Consider the following 26,064-nt stretch of genomic DNA (forward strand, 5'->3'; position numbering starts at 1 on the left):
CTCATAATTTTTCATAATCAGCAATTAGTGAATGCTGCTGAAAAAGGCAGGCTGCTCCAATTCAAGGGAGTTTCATGCTACAAATGTTTCTGGTTTTAAAGCACTGTATGAGCTGAAATTTTCGCGGTGGTTTTATTTTCGCGAATTTCGCGAATCGCCTGTGAACTGCGAAAATAACAACACGCGAAAATAACAACGCGCAAATAGCTTAGTTCAGTTAGATCCTCGCAACCGCGAAATTAACAACACGCGAAAATGTCCTCCAAGTAGCAATTCACAAAAATATCAGCTCGTACAGTACTTGCCTCGCCTCCAGTGTAGGCAGGGTTAGCACAGAGTGAAATCCACCGTGACATACAAACACAAGAAGGGTGCGAAGATTAGGCATGATGGTCATACACACCAGTTTGAATATTATGATGAAAGGTGGAAACCACTGCATCAATTGAGAGAGACCAATGGAGCTCACAGTGGATTCAGCATGGTTATTGACTCTATCAGTGCTAGGTGTATCATAGGCTCTCTGGTAAGATTGTCATGACAAGGTAGGCATGTAATACAGCATCCACACTAACCTCTGGCTACAAAACATTCTGACATGATGTCTTTCTCTGTCTGGTCTTCCTTGATCTATTTTTAGAAGCTTTATTAAATGGATACAAGTTAGCATTTATTACTACATGCCCTCAGAGAGATTAGTAATGACACAAGTTTTGATACCACAACTTTGGTAAAATAGAATGAGAGTAAACTGGGTCACATTCTCCCTGTCTTCATGAGGGTGGGTAGCTTGTCTTCCTCGCTGGCTTGGACCTTCCCTGTATCACGGTGAAAGGAATGAGAATTTCAATATAGTAACAACACCTGAGAGTCCAAGATAAAACAGGAATGTCAAATGATTCGGTGAAGTATGTGTGTGTCTAACAAAGCAACATAATTGAATACGTATACAACAAAACATTGAAAATGACTGGATAACAATGGTTTTAGCTCTCTGATTTTTAGCTGCAGGTATTTGTGTCATCCTAGGTCTACTTCATGTTTTTCAGCAATTAATAAAGAAACAAGGAACAAAGCAAGAAATGAGTAGTGCCATGTTTTCATTTCAATCTGCAGCACAGGCTACTGGAAAACTTGTGACATTCAGACATTTTTACATCATAAATATTGTAAAAACTGGGTCACAATTCATGCTTTACTCTTGGCTGTGAAGTTTGTCTTTTGGAAACTGTGACTGGAAACATTCTGACAGAATAGCTCCTTGGTAGGGCCTAATCATTCATACTAAGTGACATATCTGCAAAGCCACAATAATGATTGCTCTGCCCATCAAAGGGGATTGAAAATGATAATACTTCTTATGACTGGTGTTGACACAAGATATCTTATTTCTGTTTGACTATTGACAAACTTGTAAAGAGAAGAATTAATTCTTGATGGTAAATCAAACAAAAGCCTATCACATTGTTTGTTGCAATGGAAGTGTCTCTCTGAACTGGAATATTCTGAAAAATTTACAAAATATGATGATTCATTCCTTAATGGTATCTGACTCAATCATCAAATATCATAAAATGTAATCTTGCAGTACCTCTTATTCAGTGTCTCACTTCAATACTTATTAAATCATTTACTAAAACAGAAATCTACTGAAGGAAAGACAAACTTCTTGGAACTGGCAACTTTCTCTCATGTCATGGTTACTCTACATGAGAGATACACAATTTAGTGCCTCACACCTTTGAATTTGGTTTGTTGTTGATCTTTGACCTTGCCGAAGCGGCTGATGTTATCCCAGGCTCTAGTTCCTGCACACTATCCGTCAACTTGTCTGCACTTTTGGAAGAGGAGAAATTTGCTGCCAGCCTGTACGATGGAACCCAAAGAAATGACTCATTCCTCACAATATCTTTAGTCTCGAGTTATAGATATGATTGCAGTAAGTTTGCCTGCACAAGACTTGTCAGACAAAATGTCTAATGGTTTCTGTGGATTCTCACAGGTAGCTGGTGTTGCAATCATACTAACATCTGACATATTTCAAAAAGCAACAGACACTTCATGCACAAGACTGGCATGAATAGGAACCTCATGAATTGAAATTTAATGGTGAAAGTTAATCACCTGCTCGGTCTCATTATTGGACTGAGCAAAAGATAAAAAAATACAAGTTGTTATTTTTTCGCTATGAATTCACATAGTTTGTAGGGCAGCTGCAACAGTCAGATTTTGTAATATACTGAATTGTATATGGCATAATATCAAATGCATTATTCATGTCCTGTAGTCAGGGTAAGGCTCATACAGAGAACCCTTCCCTCAACCTGCTTATAAGTACAGGTAGTTTATATATTCTCTTTGCCATTGCTCTGCATTGATATTTTTTGTTTTCATTCACACTGAATGAAATGATATAGATGAAGGTAAAATCAATTTTATTCAACTTAACAACATGACCATGAACTGGCCAACATTTTAAATTCATCACAAGAAACATTTGTGTACAGACCACATCTCAAGCTCCTAAGAATAACACATTTGATAAAATATGTGAATGTAATATCCTATGAAGTAATTGTTATAACAAAATTGTACAAATCTTTTCTTTACCATTTTACAGAGCTCTAGATATCCAATCATAACTAGATTTTACTTGAACAATCGTGAATTGGTTATTCGTCCATGTCATCACTGTGTATCTACATCAATATCGGATTCACTCTATCTGGTAGAAATGTCAAAGACAAATGAACACTTGAATATTTTGACCAAACTATTGATGAAGACTGTAATACCAATGTCCTAGTGACAGAAGGAGGTGCCAGTATTTCAATGAAGTAAGCTGTTTCCTTTGCAATCGTGGTAGTTCTCACTCACCTCACCGACTGTGTGTCAGCTGTCTTCCTAATTCTTCCCCCTGTTCTTCCTCCAACCACCCTGTTTCCACCAGGTTCAACCTCCCCAAAGCTGGGCACATAACCCCCACTGGCAGGGCTCCTAACACCATTGAATGCCTGTCTTTCTGCCTTGCCTCTCTTCTTTGCACCACCAACAGGCTGATCATCTTCCTCCTGCCAAGAGACAAAGTCAGACCTGTCTCCTTGGTACCTTGAGTGACTGTCTGCCTGCCTGCTGCTATTGTTCAGGAGCCTGGAATCCCCTGGAGGAAAGAGATTCAGTGCGGATGGCCTTGAGAAGATGTTGTCATTGCCAGCATCACTGTTGCTGGGCTTCTTGGCACTTGTTTTTGACTCTGTGCGGGAGATGGATTAAAGCAAGAATATACTTACACCAATTACCGTTGGTGTATAGGCCTAATTATGTACACTATAGATAATGTCGGGTCATTTCAGACAATACAATTGGTGGGGTGACAATCCTTCTAACTTCCAACTAGATATACGACTGAAGAGGACTGATTTGTGATGAGGGTGCTTTGTGTCACACACATAACACACACACACAAATACAGACCACAAGAGACCTAGTGGGTCGAGCATTTACCCAAGTACTGCATATTCACCTTCTACGCATTCTTGCAGACTATATCAAACATTGGGGACTTTGGTGAACCTCCTGGGGGTATGGGGATCATTTCTATATTCCATCATACTGGCAATGATACCTGCCATGTTTTTAGAAAATGTGATGCACGGTTTGAATAATAAAGATCAAAATGTGAAATCTGGCCCCAATTTGGTCCCAGCCCGAAGGGGGCCCATCTCTGGATCTGTCATAAGCAAACTTGAAAGTACCCTTACATATGTATGTGTACATTGTATTCACTCAAAGAATTTCTAGTTTTAATGCCAGTTCTTATAGATTCTCAATTTTGGGACTCTGGGCCCCCTAGGGAGCTCCCAAATGGGGCATTGTGCTCATTTGTACAAATACATATTCCGGCTTCCAAGCAATACCTGATAAATTTGCTGAAAATGTGTCTGTGCATTTTCAAGGAGAAGATGAAAATTGGGCTCCAATTTGGTCCCCCCCCCCCCTCCACCTCATGGCCCTGAGGGGGCACCCCCAGGAGATCAGCCATGCACACACCTGATACTACAGTCACCAATGTACTTACTCATAGCACTAAGTTAGCCATATCACTTCTAGTCCTAGAGAAAAAGATTTTCAAATATTCCTTCATTTATTATCGCCCTAAGGATGCTACCTGCTTTTGGTGAAAATCCATCATGGGGTTTTCAAGAAGAAGCTGAAAATGTCAAAAAGTTTATACAGGATGAATGACAGACAAGCAAAAGATTGCAATAGCTCACTTGCTCCTTGGTTCATGTGACGTAGAAACTTACTTGTCCTGTTACTTGACTTGAAAGGGACGGTGCTTTCTCTCTTAATCTGATTGGGTAACAAAAAGTCTGATGACCCTGACAAATCCAAGTCACTGCTTTCATTTTCTTTAGATCTATTCTCATACACAGGATCTGCAAAGCAGGAAAACACAGGGAGATGTGTAATGTTCATTGCAATGACAATATCTAGGCTGGATGAAAGAAAACAAGCAATTCATGGATCAAATGTAAGCAGTTCAAATTGTTATCAACACAAGAGACAGAAGGGCCCGAATTCACGAAGATGGTTTAAACTTAGACCATGGTCTAAAATAATCGTTAAATAGGCGTACCAATACATGCGCGCATAAATGCACGTTGTTTTACTGGATGCCTGTTAGCGTACGCAATCTGTCAATCATATCTACGCAGAAGAAATTTACATAAACCATGGTTTAAATTTAGACCACCTTTGTGAATTCGGGCCAAGGTGTTTGTTTGTGCGTATGAGTGTAATGCGTGTATTACAGTCTGTAATACTATGGTGGCCGTCACACTGGCTACTGTCATATCATGGCGTGTGCGTGTGTGCTATGATCACTGGTTATAATACACTAAGGTGGACTATTTGGATTATGTACAGAGATGTAATGTCATTCTCGTCAAGATATTTCTAGAAGTATGTAGCAAAGTTTTGATTTCATTTCGAAGTCAACCACTGATGCCACATTGATTTAGAATATTTTAGACAATGTCACTCCAGTAAGGAATAAGAGAACACTCTAAAAATCTTTATTTGCAAACATAGCCATGAAGTATTCACACAGGGGAATTCCCCTTGATTGTCAATATTGTATGTGTGTGCGTATGCATGTGCATGTGTCTGTGTGTAAGCAGGCATTTTGCCAAAATAAGTACAGATTGTTAGGTTAAAGCTGTGTAAATAAAGCGTGTCAAGTGATGAGTCAAAACTGGCTACTAGATTTAAGTCTAGCTGTTTAACACTCTTTCACGAAGACTAGATAGTCTATTGATGATGGATTGATAACTGCCCTTCACTGATGTAAATTTGTAATTAAACACAAATTATTTATGATAAACATCATGGAAACACAAATTTAGCCAATGCCGTCAATACAAAACAGCTCTCATCATATCAAACCTTGTTAGTTCAAAGTTTCCCTATATTCTATTTCTCAAACATACAGACTATTTTGTCACTGTCAGAAATCAACATCACAAGTAGCATTGTTTTCTTTTTTTTGATGGAAAGAAAGTGTACATAATTATTAGCATGTACGTCTTGTCAGGACCTACTTCTTCTCTGTGTTCTTAATATGGTTTGTTTAGCTCCTCCTTCTCTACTTTCTTACTTGGCTTAGCTTTATTCCTGTTGCCTTCGTTGAAACCTGGACCTTTCCTAGTTCTGCTACTGCCAGTGGCTCCGATGCCTTTGCTGCGAAGTTTGTTGGAGAGTTCTCCCTGTCCTGAGGGCCGATTGGTCTTGGCAGACTGCCTTGTGGACTGCCTGGAGAGGGTGCTATTTTTCTGGCTTTCACCTGTGGATTCCAAGTCTGTCATGAATCAAAAGATTGCAAATGGCTAAACACAAGGAGAACAAATATAAGAATGTCGTAATCTACACTTCTGATGTCTATCCACAGAATGTATTTCTTACAAGTGTGGTGATGAGTAGTGATATATAATTTTTGCTTCCTAGATCCAACATCAGAGATAGTCATCCAGATATCTGTACCTCCAAGAGTCGTTCTTCATTTCACCAGTTTCTGTTGGTGGAACTTATGTGAGAGCCTACATTAAAACACTAGATTGTTGTTGTACTTTGAAAAATGCTTACATCAAGACATGCCTATCATTGATCAATCTTTAACAGGGTCAAAGGTCACCTTAACTTGATGACCCACTGATAAACTGCTTTATGAGTGCAATGAATTACTGTAAAACATGAAATATTCGCGGCATGAAATTTTCGCGAATTGGAGCCGAAAGCCTTTTTCGTGGCATGAAATTTTCGCGAATTGCTACTGGCATTCAATGCATGTAGTGTAGACAAAAGCTTTCGCGTGCATTTTAATTTCGCGAAATTCGCGAAATTAAAATGCACGCGAAAATTTCTCGTTTTACAGTAGTCCATAGACTGCTAAGTCACATTTCTTGCACACACTTCACCAGCTGCACTCTTGCCATCTTTTTATTGAAATTTGCAATTGAGTGTCTCATGGAAATCGGACTAGCTGCCATTTATTTTCAGTGACAGCGCCCTCACTGTTTTGAATTTTGGCACCAAGATGCATAGTGTACCAGATGACTTATCTCTCTACCACAAATGTCACAGACAGGATCATGGAGGTAGGTCAACAGAATACATTCGGGTTGTGTGGTAATGAACATTTCAAATACTCATCACTTGTACTTCTTCTCATCAGCTAGGAACATAATCAGTAGAAAGAATGTACAACAGATCAATTACTGCTACCAGTCAGGTGAACAATAAATCATTAAACCGTTGAGGACGGGCTGATTTTGCTACAACATGCATTTCCCATACCCACCTGCCCGAGTATACTCGGGAATCGTCCTTTACGGGTTAACATCTAGTTTAAAAACTATTAGAGAATTTTTCATGATTTACTTGCTTTGCTATGAATATACATGCACTGTATATTCACATTACAACATATTTATTGAAGTATTGTGTAAGCTTTGGAGAACTTGTTCTGCCAGAAGCTTTCTTGTGATTCTCTGTAGTTAAAGCAAGTTTCTTACAAATTTTCCTTGGTTATCTGACAAGTTCGTCTGTTTCTGGTTGGTGTGTATGCTATCTAGACTACTAACCTTACAGGGATTGTATAGATTTGGTTGAGACTTAACTTCAGGTTTCTAACATTTTTGGGGGGAGATAATGAGGAACATTTCATGAAATATGAAAGAGCATGTAATTCTAAGAGGTATTCAATATCTATCTGATGCAAATTGGTTTTGAAATGGCCGAGATATCTAAAACAGAGCAATCCTAATAAAAGATGGGACCCATCTTTTATTATGACTGCTTTGCTTTACTTTATTTTTGGATGTCTCAGCCATTCCAAAACCGATTTCCATCAAATAAACTTTGAATTCCTCTTAGAATGGTATGCACGGTACTATTTCATACGTGATGTCTAGGCATCTCGCAAAAAGTTAAAAGCCCAATCCTCATCTCCACCAATACTATACCGTCTCTTTAATATGCAACTAAGCAAACACAAACACACACAAAACTATTATTAGAAATAAAAGAAACTGAGTGTTTACCTGAAGAGAAAAGATTATGTGAGGTTATATCCCCCTGTCTTCTTCTTGAGTTCCTCTCCCTCGGTGGACTTTCAGGGGTCCTGGTCCATGACTTGGTCCTACTTGAGGCTAACATGGTCTCCACGTGGCTGTTTGTAACATCTTGTATGGCTTCTTCATTGGACGGATTGGTGTCTTTACAGTGATACTAATTGGAAGGATTCAAGCAGGAACAGCTCATGCTGGTTACACCAAAATATTCAAGTTGTCTCGTGCATTTGTCTTAGATTATGAAGACAACAAATTAAATGACGATGGAGTATGAACTGCACACAAGACTTTCACTCTGCCTCTGCACTAAACATTTAGTATACTTTATTGATAGCTGGAGGTAGTCATGAATAGAATGTACCCTTGCCCTTGTAAAATATCACCTTAATCTGATAATCCCTTCATTGTGGTTACTATGGACTCTAAAATCCTGTTTTTTGTCCCATTCATTGCACAGAGCAGGGCTTGATGAGGATTACGTGCTTGAACAGACCTTCAACTTAAAAGCCCCTTCTCTCAGTAAACACTTTGCCAGAAAGCGTACTTTACTTCCATTATTTAGATAGGTTAGGATACTCGTTATGTATTATTGAGTTATGTACTCTGCTCTTGTAGAATCTGCAAGTAAATAAATCAAAATCCATGTCTTGCAACTTTTGGTGATTTTATGATGCAGGGTCACTTATATAAAATGCTCAGAATCATAAATGCTCATTCTGTGAAACTCCATTTTCATCTGTTCAAGGAAGCCACAAGGTGAATGTGACTTCAGTGCCTGATACAAGACAGTAAAATTGAAGATGGCTGTAGATCCTTAATCTCAGAGAAAAGGAAAAGTCTCATGCAGTCAAAGAACATCTGACAATCCAAAGAAGTTTTCCTCTGATAAAGCGAAGTTTATTGGTAGATCAGGCTGAAAATTACTTCATGCAATCCTGATACTAAACGAAACTTCAAAGAAGGAATGAGACAGAAATTAAAAAGACTTGTGAGAAAGAACTTCTTGGATATAAAACACATGGTATATCAGTACCACAGTCACCAAGTTTGAATGAAGAAGCATGAAGAGGAAGTATGAAGTCTGTGTTTACCTGGTGATAAGGTATGGCGTCACTGGGAAGAAGGGTACCACAGAACTCACAGGGTAGCATGACAACGCCCTCATCTGGCGAGTCTTGGTCAGGGAAGACTGAGTCAGGACTAATCAACCTGCCAAGTCAAATGTCAAGGTTAAAGATTTCATGTACAGAGGAACATGAGGACTGTGAAATTCTATTCATATACAGAATTGATAGTTAATGTTCAAAAGAAAAATTATACCACTAAGTCATATTGTAAACAACAAATCTACAAGAAAGCAAGTTTGCACTCTTTGATGCCATAAGTAAAGTATAACTCATACTCCTTTGTAACTCTAATCCCTACGCAATATCTTCAAGTAGAAATGTTGCCTTTTGCAGTAACATCACAAGAATTTTGGACCATTTATAAATACATTTAGCACATTTTCTCCCGTATGAACTTGGTATAGAAATTAAAAGCTAATTTCCCTCACTACAACATTCAATTTTGCATTTCTCAAATCCATTTGAGATCTTGAGTGTGTCCACTAGGCACATAATTTTACTTCAAATGGTCTGTCTACACACAGACAAACACAAACACAACACTTATTTTGTACCCACTTCCTTTCATTTGGAATTACATCAATCAGGGAAAGCTTACACAGCAGGATACCACTCAAAGTGCAGTCCTTTTGTCATCAACTACATCACAACATTTCATCATTACTAACAATACAGTTGTAATCATGATTTTCATAGACACTGACCTAATCACAATATTCTATCTTCACAAACCATACATACTTACATCATTTTCACAGACACTGACCTTACACATCATTTCATCATCACAAACAATAAAGCTGTATTGTATACTGTAAAACATGACATATTCCCTGCACGAAATTTTCGCGAATTGGAGCCGACCGCCCTTTTTGCGGCAGGGAATTTTACCCAAATTGCCACTCTGCCATTCAATGCATATGTGACCCGCTACAACAAAATGATCCTTAAGTCGGGCAAGGTTGATTATTTGAAAATTGCATGACACAATTCCCTAATCTTTCTGCTTTAAATTGATATATAACACGTCTTATAAAAATAATCGGCTGCGGAGATATCGATGTTTAAAAGAGAACATGTCAAGACGTCTGGGAAATCACTATTTCGAGAAAAGCGCCCTAAAAGTTCTCCTTGCGACGCAATCTCAATCAAGAGACACGCAAGTCAGTATTCACCTCCGGACAATAGAAGTTAAGCCCTAGCAACCCCCGAAATGCTCATTCAAACACAGCGTCGGCGGTCTCCTCACCGACCAATCAGTGACCAGGATGTCAGGAGAAGCGGCTAGGCATAGCGCAACCCGCCCGCACGCACCAGTCGACTGGGCAGTGTGCGAGCTTCACGCTTCGGTTAGCGGCAAGCAGCAAACTGACCAATGAGATCAGTCTGGTCGTTGTTAGGGGCGGAGCCTATGTGTGGCGCTCAATCCAAATGTTCGAACCAGTTTCTGCTTCGTTGAAACGCCAAAAAAACATGGCCCAGAAAAACGCTATTTTTTGGTCTTTCCTTTCATCATTTTGCTTCAAAATTTAGACAGATGATAGAAGACATGTCAGACTCTAATAATATGTCAAATTCAGAAAATCGTAAGTTTTGACCAATTTTAATGCTCTAACTTCAAACTCGATTTTCACGGCTTCGACCGTGCGCGACTTTAGGACCATTTTGTTGTAGCGTGTCACATATCGTGTAGACCAGAACGTTCGCGTGCATTTTAATTTCACAAATATTGGCACTTGCGAAATTCACAAAATCAAAATGCATGCAAGCATTCCTTGTTTTACAGTACCATTTTCAAAGATAATGACCTAATTGCAACATTTCAATTTTCATCATCACTAACAATACAACTGCATACCATTTTCAGACACTGCTCTGATTGGACGATACGCCAATAGCTCCTCTGTCATCATTCATTTTCCTGTCAGTCACAAAGCCAATTCCTGCCTCCCTAGTTCAGCAGATCTACTAGATGACACACAGCATCCGCTACACACACATTATACATATGAACAGCGCCCTCCACACACATTAAGGGCACATCAATGGCAGCATTCAGTAGCCTTTCAGTCAACAGCACTATGCTTTACTGGAGTTCACACACGTAGTTCATTCACACTTCTTGGGACCACATAAGGTACATCAGTCATACAGCTGCTATGATCTCCGTGCCTGTCTCGACTGAGAGTCACATGATTAATTTATACCGTTCTTGGTTGGTCCTTCCAAGGTTATCCACCATAGGAGTCTGTGTCAGAGACGTGGAGCTGAGACGAGAGCTTCGCTGGTTGTTGGACAGCTCTGTAGCTGGCATTAATGGCTCAAGGAGCCCCTCATAATTATAAAGCTGACATCCAGACTGAGAACAGGAAATAAACAGAAGTTCACAAGTCATCATACCAGTCATCTATTGGAAACTAGGGCAGGAGATTCTTCTGACTTGAGTCTATTGTGAGGAAAGTCTTTATTGCACTACTTTTAATAAGGAAGGTTTGCTTTTTAAATTCACATCAAAAGAAAACGTTATGCTAAATCTTTTGTAGTATAACGATACTCTGCAGATTTAACCTGTTGAGGATGTGCTGATTCTGCTACACAACACATTTCCCGTAGACACCTGCCCGAGTATACTTGGGACTATTTAGTCTTCAACAGGCTAATATTGACTTTGAATGGTTAAACACACAGGCAACTTATCAACATTTGCTTCAAACAATGAGATGATAAAAATTGAGCACTCCTGTGATATGGTTAATGCCAAATATGATGACATTATTATTATTTTCTTGTGGATAAAAAATGTGATGGGACACCTTTTTTTTTTCGCTCATGGACATTCTTCCATTTGCATAGGGTATAAGTGGCTGGCATCTCTAGTCTTAATTTCCTTACACATCTTGAGCAAATAAAACTACTGTATATTATGCACACCATGATTCATAATAGTTTACCTGATGCTGTATTAGATCATCGAGTGGAAAGGCATTTCCACAGAATTCACATGGAGCCATCACAACATCAGAAACACCTGGGAACAAAATCAGAAAGGTAAATGCGTGGTACCAAAGACTTTTCTTGGAGTCTTCATTTAGTCATTGTGTAGGGGAGAGGCACATGTTTTAGTTTATTTCCATTTCACCCTGTGTGAGTCACATTTTGATAGAGTAATATATTTTGCCAAGTTGTGACCATAAAAGCTGTACCACAACAAAAAAAGGATGAGTGATTTCATGTTTGGAATTAAAGCTTAAAAAAAAAACTGATGAACTCAAACATGCTCTTATCATGGTTGTGAATGCAAATGTATTAGATGTGACATTCTCATTCTTAGTTTATCTTTCCCTCTTTTTGTCTAATAGTTTTTCTACAAAGTTCAGCAATTTTCTTCACACAGTGCAAAACTACACGACATGGGAAATGGATAGAGAGAGAGAAATATGGGAAATGACTGCCATTTTCTGGGATTTCTGGATTTATTGGTACATGATATGAAGGGTGGAGTGTTACCACTGTACAATATGGTTATGTAAGAATAAACCTGTATAATAACTAGTTTTGAACACACAATACTGCTTCTTATTCAAAACAAAACTCAAGACATACAGTGACAGTCACACATAAATCAATACTACAAACAAAGCAAAGATTAGCACACACTCTGCTGATTACCAACCATACATTTCAGCATTTATGACTCAAGACGACTCAGTATACAATCCTGTTGCGGTCAAAATAACAAAACTGATTGTTATCCACACTTCTTTTAAGCATCAAATAGATTTTTCTTTTGTCTTCTGTACTATGACATCAGCATTTACCATCTTTCCAACACCATAACAAAGCCATTATATCAAATTACCACAAAAAAATATCATTACATTTGTAGAGAATCCAACACATTTCAGACATAGGAGTGTCCTCACAACATATGGAGCCAATAAAGTTACTCACAGTCTCCATTACTAATCAGTGAGTAATAGCTGATACAATTATGATTCAACAAATATTTCAGTACTCCATAGCTGTTGGCATGCCCACCTTCACTAATGGAGTACATTTTGCATAATTCTTTGTTTATTACAGACTGATAAAAACATTCCAATCTAAATGATTTCCTTGCAAAGACTGTTAGGCTGGGTTCACACAGAAGTATACAGTATTCGCTATTCACTATTCAATACGTCACATAAGGTAGCATGCATGTCCTACTTTTTTTGGCGTCTACCTGAAGTTAATTTCTGTTAAAAAAAAAGAAAGGAAAACATTTTTTTTTCTACGTAACTTATTGATATTCGAAAATAAACTTGTTTTGGACTAACTTACAGCAAAGAAATCACTCCTGCAAATTATTGAATTTCTAAATACAACTTTTAATGATTTTTAATGGGGTTAGTTCAGCCAGTCGATCGAGATGGGGTTATTTGAGCCATATGATTTTACACACTGAAAACTAAAATTGTATTTTTTTTTTTTGGGGGGGGGGGATGGGGAATGTGATTGGAAATACTGCACTTATGTTTCCAAATATTTATTTTAACAAACATGTATCAGCCTAATTGATTTTATCAGTTATTCCTATTTTTACTTTGATGACATCATTTTTTTTTTTTTATGGGGGGTGGGGTAGCTTAATTCTACTCCCCCATCCCAGCTCTGTAAACTCATAGCAAAAGTGAAATAATAAAGAAATTATTTTATAAACAATGTTTTCTTGGATTAAATCTATTTCCACATTATTTTCAACTTATTATAAGAATAATCAAGTAATTAATTAAATATTCCGATAAAAAGAGTACCAAGAAATCCTATTGTAATTTGTAACTTACCTTATCTAACCAAAGCACACATTCAGAACACCAGCTGTCACACCCGAACAGGATGGTATACGCTGCACGAAAATCGAACAAGCATGATTCCCACTATACTATACTATACGCAGTTATACCGCATTTTCGAATAGTGCCCTCTTATGTGACCCGGTATTAGCAAATCCTATTGTTCGAGTCAAGCCATTCCTGTGCCCTCGAAAACGTGCACCATATACCCGAATAGTATACTCCTATGTGAACCTAGCCTTAATGACAAATGCTCAGATTGCTCAAATGCTTACACTGTCATGACAATGACAGCAATAACTCTCAAGCTGATGGAAACAGTTAATGATGACAAAGAGGAAATGATGTTCAAATCTGATTTCATGTCTGGAATGACATAGTGTGGAGAAAGGAGAGTTACCTGCATCATCTACACCTCCCTCAGAGCCAGTCTGCCAAGACAGAGAGCGGCTCAAACTACCAGTCCTTCCTCTGGTTGGGGAAGTGTTACCGTATCCCATCTGTGTCAGCTGGGAAAAAAGGTCATTGTCTGGTTCTCTCCTTGGAGGGTCAACCCCTGTAGAAAGGTCATCTACATCAACCAAGGGGTCAACCAAGGGGCCAACCAAGGGGTCATAAACCAGGAAGTCACTGTCACCGTTGGCTAGACGCAAGGCCAGAAGTCGATCAGTTTCCAACTGGTCAGCTGCTGTGGTGTTTGAGGGCTTTGTGGCATCTGATAACAACACAATCAGAGAATCCTTTAAGAAACATTTCCCTCTAATTCCTTTTCCTCATTGAATAAATCAAATTGATTTCACATCATTAATGTAGACCATAAACAATAGGAAGAGTGGTAAAACCAGAGAAAAATGATGCAAACAGTCACAGCAAAGACTTTTCATTATAATGCAAATAATTTTTAATAACTGAAATACATAACTATACATAATGCACGATTCCCTCCCATACTGGTAGAGTGATGTCAGAATATTTCATACCTATTTTCAACATGACAGGCGCAGCGATACGGTGCAATCAACTCGCCAAAAGCATGACCTTGAAGCCACATTCACATAAAGTAGACAGCTCGTGTACGCAAAACCGCTGGGGAAGTGTTGCAGGACAATCGCAATACAAACGTATCTCACCTCAGAAGCCATCAAATGATTAAATCTATACAGCAAATTGAAGAAGAAACTATTCTCTAACTTGCAATGTTAGTTATTTTGGGTTTTATTGAGGATAAACCTGTGAAAATAACGTTGAAACTTAGCTTCCAAAACAGAAAATTTGGTCTCAAAACAAGTGTTATTTTTTCGCATTTTCCTTCATTGCTCCAAAATGAAACTTTGGTATATGACTAATATGGTAGTATATCCATACTGTGTTCCAAACATCTTTTCTGTATCGTTTGGCGCACGGATATGTCCAGAAAAAAATTGAGATCACTGTCACTTGTGACCCGCGTAAAACCCACAGCGTAAGCAGTACGCAGTCCGATGTATCGGTTTTCATGCTGCCTGAAACAGTTGAAGCACATTGCAGGGTTCCTCTCTTGCCCACTCACCACCCTGTGGACTGAAAACCGAACCCTGTCGCATTGCGCCGAACCTGACACCGCTGATTGGTTAAGCGTGCACTGACCAGTAGAGAACGCATGTGCAGGAGGATAATCTAGTTGTGCATGTCCAGTATTCTCTCTTAAATTTGGTTGTCTTTTTGCTCTTATTTTCACCTAACTACTAATTGCTCCAACACGAAACTTCGCAGGTAGTGAGTCTGGTGTATACAGACTAGCAATATGTTAATCAAATGCATCATGGAGGCGGAGACTTTCATGTCCAGAAAAAATTGTAACCCTTTCCCACGGTCGACTCAAACAGAAAAACACACATATCTCGAAATATACATCAGCATTTTCGCCCTAAAATCATATGAAGGATGATATATCCATATTAGATATATGTGTGAAGTTTCAAGGGATTTTGTGATAAAATAAGGGAGATATGAGGAGGTGAACTTTCGAGATTTTTTTTGTCCTTCCCTCCGCGCAGTGCTCGATGACCATTATGAATTCAAGAGCTTTGGCCTCTATCAGTGAGTTAATTGCACTGTATCCCCAGGGCTGACGAGGTGTGACTGGATAAGACAGTGATTACATTCATGTACATGACACTCTGAAAATGCTTTCTAACTTTGTGTTGATTCATCTGTAACACATCTAGCACTGATTTTTATACATTCTTACATGCTTTGTGGCAATCAATAAGCTGGGATACCACACCTATGCTAAATGTGGATTTAGCATAGCCAAAAATGATTGGCCTCTTTAGGGTTAAGATTGAGGTTAAGCGAGCTGTGCATTGTTTACATTGGACAAGGCTACTCTTGCTTTAGTGCATTATTTTATGATATTTCTACAAGCTGTACATGTTCTCTTTTGTTGCAAATAACAAACAAAGAGAACATTTTAGTTAAATCACACCTTTCTTCTTGCTAGCCACAGGTCTCCTCTGGTTTGTGTTCTTGTAGATGTTCTGGACGCGGTCTTGATTTTTTCGCTGCCTTCGACTACGACCCTCTCCTCCCTTTTCTTGTTTGTTGCCCTCACTGTCAAGACGAGACACAGCATTTGCTCCATAGAACTGGTCACGAGACATGGTGTGACTAGTATTCACATTGTATGGAGTCCTGCTGTTCATTCTGGGCAGGGTATAGCTGCTCTCAACATACTGTGGAAGTGCAAACCTATTGGTGACTGCATGAACAGTAGTTTCATCATAACCTTCAAGATCATCATCAAAGAAACCAAATCCAGTGGATGAAGAGGACGTCTGCCTGGCTGGTGGCTTGTGTTCTGGGAATGCACAATCAGAAAGCTCATGCTGCTTCCTGTCTCGATTTTGGATGTATCGCTGACATTTCGGGCAATGCTCAGTTCGACTCTCGCAATACGTGAGATGCTCCACCATTTCAACATGGGGCAGTTCCAGCTCACAGTATTCACAGTGCTCTTTTCTCTGCTGGCAATCATTTGTCTGCATGAGAAATGTGGGAAGCATTCAATGAGTATTAAAATTAACAGACAAGATAAAACAACCCTGTATGTGGTCTCTTGCATTTAGGCAACCCATAACAAGAATGATACATTCAATTTTGATGATGGTCTATTTTCATGACAGATGATATGAGCATTTTGTTATTATCGTCGCTGGGGCAACAAGACCTCGAATCTGAATTTCGGTGAAAATGACTTTTATGGACTAATGGTCAGATATTCTTAAGTGATATCCGGTCCAAATCATAGCTGTCTTACCCCCAAAATAAAGCCACCACGGCATGTCAAAGGAAAGGCTTTCCCATTCGATACAGTGCTTTGACAGCCATGTTTTATTGCTCTCCTGAACATTTGACGTTCAGTTTTTGTAGATACGAGTTCTTGTTGCCCCAGCGACGTTATGTTTTGTACAACAATGATATGATCTGTCACTAACTACCCTCTAAGACAAACAAAAAAACAAACAAGCAAACACAAACAATTATTCTATGTGAGTGGGAATTATTATTACACATTTGCATCAAATATGCCACAGCTGGAATAGAATGTGGTTAAGTGCTACAATTTGGAGCATTCCCGAAAAGAATTTGTAAACAGTACAGGTACAACTATAATTGTAGTACAACCTTGAATTCCTCCCTTTTTCTTGGATTTTCTGAAAGAAAAAAATGACAGAGAAGGAAGATCACAAAACAAGGAAAAGTGAAGAAACATGAAAAATTACCTCATGGTCTTCCAATTTACTCCTCTCAATCATTTGTCCACATTTACAGGGCACCTGGATTAGAATATGGTGAAGATACAAGAAATTATTAAACAAGACAAGTGCCAAATTGTGTCTCGCCCATTTGAGTAGAAGAAATTAATGTTTTCTTAACACCTGGAAGTTCATTGACCTGCCTATGACCTTTGACCTTGGGGCGACATTCAACTCCCCAAGGGACATTTACCATCCAAGTTTGGTCACAAATGGACAAAGGGATCAAAAGTTATGAGCCATAATCGAAACCCGCTCTAAAAAATTAACATTGGGCCCCAAAAGTTTGTTGACCCCTGTCTGTGACCTTTGACCTTTTGATGACCTTCAACTCCCCAAGGGACATTCACCAGCCAAGTTTGGTCACAAAGGGACACAGGGATCAAAAGTTATGAGCCATAATCAAAACGCACCATAAAAACCTAACATTGGGTCCTAAAACTTTGTTGACCCTTGTCTGTGACCTTTGACCTTGTGGGGACCTTCAACTCTCCAAGGGACATCTACCATCCAAGTTTGGTCACAAACGGACATTTATACATCAAAAGTTATGAGTCATAATCAAAACACACCATAAAAACTTAATATTGGGTTCTAAAAGTTTGTTGACCCCTGTCTGTGACTTTTGACCTTGTGGTGACCTTCAACTCCCCAAGGGACATCTACCATCCAAGTTTGGTCACAAACGGACATATACATCAAAAGTTATGTGCCATAATCGAAACACGCCGTAAAAACTTAACATTGGCCCCTAAAGTTCATTGACCTCTGCCTGTGACCTTTGACCTTGAGGTGACCTTCATGTTTAGTAAAATGTGTAACTTGGCATAACCACTCTTCCCTCCAAGTTTCATTGAAATTGAAGTCCTCAGTAGAGAGTTATTCCAGTTTTTGTAGCGTTACGGACGGACGACGGACGGACGGAGGACGGACAGATGTCGCAGGCGATCCCTTAGTCTCCCCACACCAAAAATCAGTGCATAAAAGGATTCATGTATTTACTCGACTGTGACATGTTATAATCCAAAGTTGTTGGAAGTAATGAATGAAAAAGATGTTTTACTTTTAGTAAGGATTTGAGTGATAATTTGATTGTGTCAAGTTTCTTCTGTGAGACTCTGGCCAGCTGGGATGACTCTAGCTTCTACAGCTTGTATTTATACTGCATGTACAGTATTACATTAAAGGGACTCTACAGTACTGGTTGATGTGGGGATTCATGTTTTCAACATTCCTAAGTGAGATAATGAGAAACCTCTTATGAAATATGAAAGAGCATGTAATTTTAAGAAGGATTCAACATTTATTTGATGAAAATTGGTTTTCAAATGGCTGAGATCTCCAAGAAAGTGATATTTTATTAGGATCTCTTTGTTTCACCTTGTTTTTGGATATCTCAGCCATTTCAAAACCAATTTTTATGAAATAAACTTTTGATACCCCTAATAGAATTGCATGCTCTTTGACATCTCATAGAGTAGTTTCTGAACATCTTGCAAAACGTTAAAAGCTAAATCCTCACCTCAACCAGAACTGTACGCACCCTTTAAGTTGCCACTAAAGCCACAGTGTTCAGGGGCGGATCTAGCTTTTTATAAAGGAGGGGGTTGGGGGCGGTATGCGAGGGAGCGTAGCGACCGAGCCCGAGCGAGCAGAGCGAGTGAAGGGGGGGGGGGGGAGGGTGTGGGAGGGGGGTGTCCCCCCTCCCACAGTAGGGAGAATTTTTGAAAATCTGTGTGTGAAAGTGGCGTTTTCTTGCATCTAAAACACCACTATTTTTGGTATAGAGGTCATTGCCATAAATAGAAAAAAATAAACATACAAGTTTAAAAAAAAAGATAAGATTAAGAAAAAATGGTCCCCAGATTTTTATTTTTATTTTTATTTTTATTTTTATTTTATTTTTTTTTTGGGGGGGGGGGGTTGCAACCCCCCCCCCACCCCCCTCTAGACCCGCTTCTGGTGTTCGAGGCACCGTAATGCCCTTATCATTCTCACCCAATGACTTTATGGTATTCATGTGGGAACAAATGCCTTCTATCACCTTCTTGTTATTCAACTGAAACAATCAGAATGTAGATTTACAATAAATGACCATGGCTAGAAATTATATCTTACTATTGATATATCCTTCATTGCTGAAATTCTGTTCACTATAAACTGGTCTGCATAGCATTATGTGGCCAAACATACGCTAACATTGCTATACTAAAGACAAAATGTCAAAAGAAAAATGTGCCATATCATGATGTCATATTCATGGTATGCATTGTACTGTCAAACTATTCCACTAGTATGATGGCATATATTCAGGGTATTTTCATTGACAGCCTGTGTACAGTGAGCTGTACGTGTAATATCGATATCAGGCCAATGGGCATAGTAATAATCATGTCCACTGTGCATTGTACATTGTATGATCATCTGTACTGTGTACACAAACAATAAAATCAGAGGAACATTTATTGTCAGTAAAATGTTCTGTAATTCTGTTAAAGATGTATTTGGAGATATAAAACAAATTTTGGGCCTCTACATTGTTGTCAAATTATGGACTCAGGGGTGACAGAAACTGCACAGTTTTCTTTGGGGCTGCTCCCCTTAGGAAACAGCTGATATCTCTGCCAAGTCAGAGTCCATTATTTCAACTAGAGGCTCTCAGTGCATGGCATATTTGTTCACTATACAATGACTTTATAAAACACTATGCAGCAATATGACATTTTGGTGAGGAATTAGTCTAGCCAACAAGTCACATCTAGTCCTTGAAATAGTGCTGTGTAGAGGCTGTTACTCACTGGTTTGTGATACTCCTCATAGTGAGTCTCCATCTCTGACCTTGGGATGGGTTCTTGACATGTCTGACAGAGGCTGATATTCCTTCTACAATGAACCTCATGCATCAAGAAGTTACTGGAGGCTATGTCACGTTTGCTGCACATAAGGAATATAGGAGAAAAAGTCAAAGAAATTCTGTACACATATCTTAGAGAACACATTGCATCAGCATTTTAATATGATAAAGAGCATGAACTAATATTTCATTGATAGAGAAACCTCTTTAAAACATTGGTGACATATCCCACAGTTAATCATCTCAAACTGAAGTTGACAGTTAAAGATAATAAAAAGTTTTGGTACCTCAAAAGTTTCCCTGAATTTCCTTGTCTTGGTTTGTGTTTCACGTTAAAGTACGTTGTCTGTGAGAATTACTCGCCCCAAAGTGCTCTCATGTCTTAGTAATCATGCAATAATGGTTTCGTACCAGAGCCGTCGCCGTACAGCGTCGATAAATATTGTACGAAACCACTGACTGCGACCAGCAGCGTGCAGCCCATTGTACGCATAGCTAACTGCGACCAGCAGCCCCATACGCATAGCGTAATGGGGCTTCGCATTGTAACATTCAGGATCATGACAGAATTAGTATCGCGGGTAAATGTCAATTTAAATTCCCAAAATTTCTTCAATTTGAAGACTTACCAATTAAGTTGAAGTATTGAAAACAGGCTTTGAATAACGTTTGGTTCTGCCAATAGTCCCTTTCTTTTCGAATTGATGACTGAATGTGACTCGGTCGAGAGGACCTTGGGAGAGCTACATACACCATGGACCGATGCATACACTGACTACTATGGCCAGCGCATGCGCACACAAACATCTTATCCGTTGATATGGGATTTGAAATTGGTGCGCATGTGATGTGTTCGCATGCACTGGCTGTAGTATTCAGTGTACATGGTGTATGTAGCTCTCCCAAGGTCCTCTCGGCCGAGTCACATTCAGTCATGAATTCGAAAAGAAAGGGACTATAGGCAGAACCAAACGTTGCCCTAAGCCTGTTTTCAATACTTCACCTTAATTGGTAAGTCTTCAAATTGAAGAATTTTTGGGATTTTAAGTTAACATTTATCCCGCGATACTAAATCAGTCATGATCCTGAATGCTACTATGCGAAGCCCGATTACGCTATGCGTATGGGACTGCTGGTCGCTATGCGTATGGGGCTGCTGGTCGCAGTTAATTGCATGATTACTAAGACATGAGAGCACTTTGGGGTGAGTAAGTCTCACAGTGTTAGTTATATGAAAGGTACTTTAACCTGAAACACAAACTAAGACAAGGAAATTTTTGAGGTACCAAAACTTTTTATTATCTTTAAACCTTGAATCTATGCAAAATACACACTTCTGAAAAACCTTACTGTGTGCTGTTGGCTAAATGGCACATCCACTGACTTTCTTCTTAGCTAGTGCTTGTAATTCAAACACACATCAAGTGTCAGCAAAGAACATTTACCACTGTCTATCACATATCATCATTTTATCTTAACTTGCCACTAACATCTATATTATGTGTAGGTACAATATGTACTCTACTACATCTGGATCTAGGGTAGAGAAGGATCTAGGGTAGAGCCCTCAAGGGCCTGGCCCTTGGACCTTATTTTTTTTTTTTTAATCTTTTTATTATTTTTTTCTTGATTCTATTTTCATTTCCACTTAATAAATAAACAAGGAAAATTATAATGTATTAGCAGAACATATTTGTAATAATTTCAAAAAATTGGGCCCATGGACTCCCATTTCTGTGAGCAGACTCTCATTTGGGCCACTCGAAGGGAATGAAGCAATCACAAACTTGAAATTGTTCCCATAAACCCAATAAAGATTCCGCACCAACAGTAGTGACAACCTGACCATACTGCCAATGGATCAGCAATAGACCATATTATGTAACTGTGCATCACAAAACGAACAAAAAGTCACACCCCTTGATTTTACATGAGGACTCAAATAAGGTGAAATGGGTCAACCGAGTCAATCTTGAGTTTTTCAAATTTTCTGACAGAGCTATTAGATACTTATTCTTTAGTTTGGGATCATAACATGAATGGGAAAGTGTACATGCCTATTTTCAGCAGTTTTTCTACAACCCTTTTTTTGGGGAGAATAATCAGGTATGTCTTAGAGTCCCCTTTTCATGTCTTGAAATCCTTTACACACTCCAGTCTAATAACTTTTGAAAGGATAACTCTACTGCTTTGAAAGTTGGCATCAATCATGGACAGAATGTGTAAATAGAACATGCTCACTTTCAGCTTAATCTGATAATCCCTTCATTGTTGTTGCTCCACTGGTTTACATCCTGTGTTTTGTCCCTTTCATTACACAGCTAGCACAGCTTGGTTTAATAGACCCTGTACATGTACTTCAGAGCCTCTTTTCTCAGTTCACACTTTTCTAGAGTGTGTGCTTTCTTTCTAGTATTTAGATAGGTTAGTGGGGTTCATTTGAATTGAGTTATACATCATTTTAAAGCTTAGAGTCTGCTCTTTAAGAATCTGCCTTTAACTAAAAATCCATGTCTGGCGACTTTTTGTTGGTTTTGTGGTGCAGGGTCACATGACGAACGACACATGAAAAGTGATTGCAGCTGGCATTACACACAAGAATATTGCTTTTATCTGTCCACGGCATTTCCCTCATTGTAAACTGGGGTTTACATTATACACTGTTGGTATGGTAAAGAGAGTACAATTGTAGGAGCTGCTTTAGAAAGTTTGTCATGTGGTCAAAGATGTAGTAATCTACTTTTTAGTCCTACATGCATTTACTGAGAATACCACAGGCAGTTTAGTGGAAAATCAATTGTAGTACTAATATTGCAGAGAGTTCAAAATTCAGTTGCCAGGCCTATTGCTAAACGTCGTTCACGTGAGTCGGTTACCCCACTACTGAGAGAACTGCATATGTTAAGAATCCATGAACGAATTAACTTCAAGATTCTTTCGTTAACTTTTAAATGTTCGCGAAATATTGCACCGGTTTATCTTCAACAGTTGATAACTGAATATCTACCCTCCCGGAACTTGCGGTCTAACAACAAATCACTTTTAATACCTCCTCCTGTCAATACACAATCTTATGGTTCTAGAGCTTTTCAGTCAGCATCACCTCAACTCTGGAACAGTTTACCTGAATGACTGAAACAAACAGACTCAGTAGACAAATTTAAATCCATGTTAAAAACGTATTTGTTTATTGAGTAGTATTATGACTGTGTCGCATGTCTTATACCATTACTGAAACTGTACCTTCTTCTTCTTTCTCTCTTTCCTTTCCTCTTCTTCCCTTTCTATGGCTTTCTTTTTCCCATAGCGCTTAGAGACATTTTATGTAATAACGCGCTATATAAATGTTGTGAATTATTATTATTATTATTGCATCTCTATGCTTCTTTCAGGAAGTCTTTCAATCAAACGACATCATAGGGCTGATATACTGTAAAAGTGGAAATTTTCAGTGTTGAAATTTTCGCGCATTTCACGCAATCAGAAACTCGCGCAAAAATAAAAGCACACAAATATTTTTGCTCGCTATATGCTCCAATAGTTCTGTCTTCATTCTACAGAATTAAAAACACGCGGAACTCTTCTTAAGCAATCAAGCGCAAAAAATATCCACTTTTACAGTAGCTAAAACTCATAGATCCATTTAGCTGCTGAAAGGGTTTTTCATATTGTACACATTGATGCTACTTTACATACTGCCCAAGATGAACTTTAGGCTAAAAGAATGTGTAGTATTTCATATTAAAAAATCAATGACAGCTTTTGAAGGGAATACAGATGTATACTGTACATTGTGTATATTCCATATTTGCCCAAGGACCCCAATGATCAACATGTTTTCATAAATCGAGAGTAATCAGTCATCAGATTTAATCAACTGGAAACACAACAGATTGCATCATGCACTGAATGTCAGAAATCTATTGTGCAACATCATTGCACAGCAAACTAAGCTGCCAAATGCACCTTGTGCAATCGATTTCTACATGTTGGGGCTCGAGGTCACGCTATTTGTAATACATGGCCTTTGTATCCCTGGGAATCCCCAAGAAAGGTGTGATACTATGTACACTCAGCAGCCCTATGGACCTTAAGCCTGTGGGTGCACTGTACATTGGGGCAGGAAGTGTGTTCAAGGAGTTCGACTCCTTAAATGTGTGTTTAGTGCAACAAAAAGCTTTACAACATGATGAGAACACCTAAAGTAGGCATCAACATTACAAATGTGTGCTGATAAAGGAATCATCAATCTCTGACTTGAGTTGTAAACATATTTATATCAAAATAAAAATATTACAAGGCATACCAAGTCATTTTGTAACTCATTTAAAACTTTTGATCAAATATGACTTTCAGAGTTTTGTTATGGATCTGCTAATATGTATACATCGTGATACATACAGTTTGTACATACATAGTTCTTTCAATACTTTTCTGATTTCCGAAAGATTGTCAATGACAATAATATCAAAATTTGTCTGATTTCACATTAAGCACTATAATACATTGTACAACAATGTCCACAATAACACTGTGGAAAAAGGTGAAAAAGCAAGATTTTGCTTTTGTTACTTTTTTCTTTCTTTCTCTTGTTTTGCTTGGAATATATCCATTTTTTAATACTGGCTTAAAGGGATCGTATAGTTTTGGTTGAGACCTAATTTCAGGTTTCGAACATTTTTTTGGTGAGATAATGAGAAACCTCTTTATGAAAGAGCATGTAATTCCATGAGGAATTCAACGTTTATTTGATGAAAATTGGTTTTGAAATGGCTGATATCCAAAATAGAACGATTCTAATAAAGTGTGGGATCCACCTTTTATTACGATCGCTTTGTTTTACTTTGTTTTTGGATGTTTCAGTCATTCCAAACCCAATTTTCATCAAGTAAACTTTGAATTCCTCTTAAAACAGTATGCTCTGTACTATTTCATGTGTTTTCTTGGTATCTCGCAAAAGTTAAAAGCCTAATTCTCATCTCCACCAATACTGTACCATTCCTTTAAATAAACAATACTCTTTAGTTATCAATATACTATTCTAACACAGTTAACATTTTCTTCATGTGTTGTCCCTCTATTGATTTGATGCATTCTTCATGATGAGAGAAAGATTTAATAACTATACCATGTTACCTACAGCGTATATTTGTATGTCTGTAGATATTAGAACACGCAAGCCAGCTAAATCAGAAGAAACCAGTCTCAAATCAGTATTAAAAGTAAAAGCAGAGAACAACATGCATACATAGTCCATAAATAAGCAGTCATTGTGTGACGTGTGTCAATGCTTGCCCCGTCAGTACATCCTCTGTGATAACATCTCAGTTTATTCATTTCTGTATACTTCACTCTTTATTTGATGTGAATACTTGTGTAATCATTGTCTTTTTTACCATGCCATTCTTTGTGCAATTCAGTTGTATGACTGCGAGACATAAATATCTCTATAAAATACAACTTTTAGTAACATTTCACTCACCAGTTGCTACAGTACTTGGTATCAGGAGCCATGGTACCATATGATCCGTGGTCTGGATGGTCACTCATCTTGGTGCCAGTGGTCAGTGGTCAAGTAACAAAGACAGGGGGTGTCTGCTGCTCCGCTGCAGTAAGAGATGAAGGGAAAACTTATTTGTGGGGAGGGACAGGAACTGTGTCAGATGCTCATAGCAAGAATCAGAAGGTTACAATGTTTTGTACCATACCTAGCTGTTTCTTGATCTGCATACATACCAGTACACATGTATGGCTCACACAGTACAACAAAGTGTAAATCTTGTCATACAAAAGTGTAAATCACATCAACCTCACTCAGAG

At 38.5% G+C, this 26,064-nt stretch overlaps 1 protein-coding gene across 1 annotated transcript; it reads right to left on the reverse strand.

Annotated features, from left to right (window-relative positions):
* Window positions 1–285: 285 nt before the first annotated feature.
* Window positions 286–25,851, reverse strand: LOC140227396 (uncharacterized). The gene is made up of 14 exons (XM_072307803.1): window positions 25,727–25,851; window positions 20,189–20,324; window positions 17,358–17,411; window positions 16,061–16,613; window positions 13,994–14,308; window positions 11,710–11,786; window positions 10,966–11,117; window positions 8,723–8,840; window positions 7,602–7,788; window positions 5,660–5,860; window positions 4,308–4,439; window positions 2,878–3,253; window positions 1,740–1,866; window positions 286–818 (listed from the first exon to the last, which is right to left on the reverse strand). Exons 1-14 carry the CDS (start codon window positions 25,792–25,794, stop codon window positions 774–776), a joined length of 2,541 nt encoding a protein of 846 aa, XP_072163904.1. The 5' UTR covers window positions 25,795–25,851; the 3' UTR covers window positions 286–773.
* Between the last annotated feature and the right edge of the window lie 213 nt (window positions 25,852–26,064).

The sequence above is a fragment of the Diadema setosum genome, chromosome 4 (assembly GCF_964275005.1).
Source record: "Diadema setosum chromosome 4, eeDiaSeto1, whole genome shotgun sequence".
NCBI lineage: Eukaryota > Metazoa > Echinodermata > Echinoidea > Diadematoida > Diadematidae > Diadema > Diadema setosum.

Bases quoted from the DNA above. Each gene is read 5' to 3' on its own strand.
- LOC140227396 (XM_072307803.1), bottom strand. From the start codon at position 25,794: ATGAGTGACCATCCAGACCACGGATCATATGGTACCATGGCTCCTGAT. The intron at 4,440-5,659 runs GTAAGAAAGTAG...CCTGCTTTGCAG, and splicing joins CAGGAATAAAGCTAAGCCAA to ATCCTGTGTATGAGAATAGA. The intron at 1,867-2,877 runs GTGAGTGAGAAC...TCCATCGTACAG, and splicing joins GCTGACACACAGTCGGTGAG to GCTGGCAGCAAATTTCTCCT.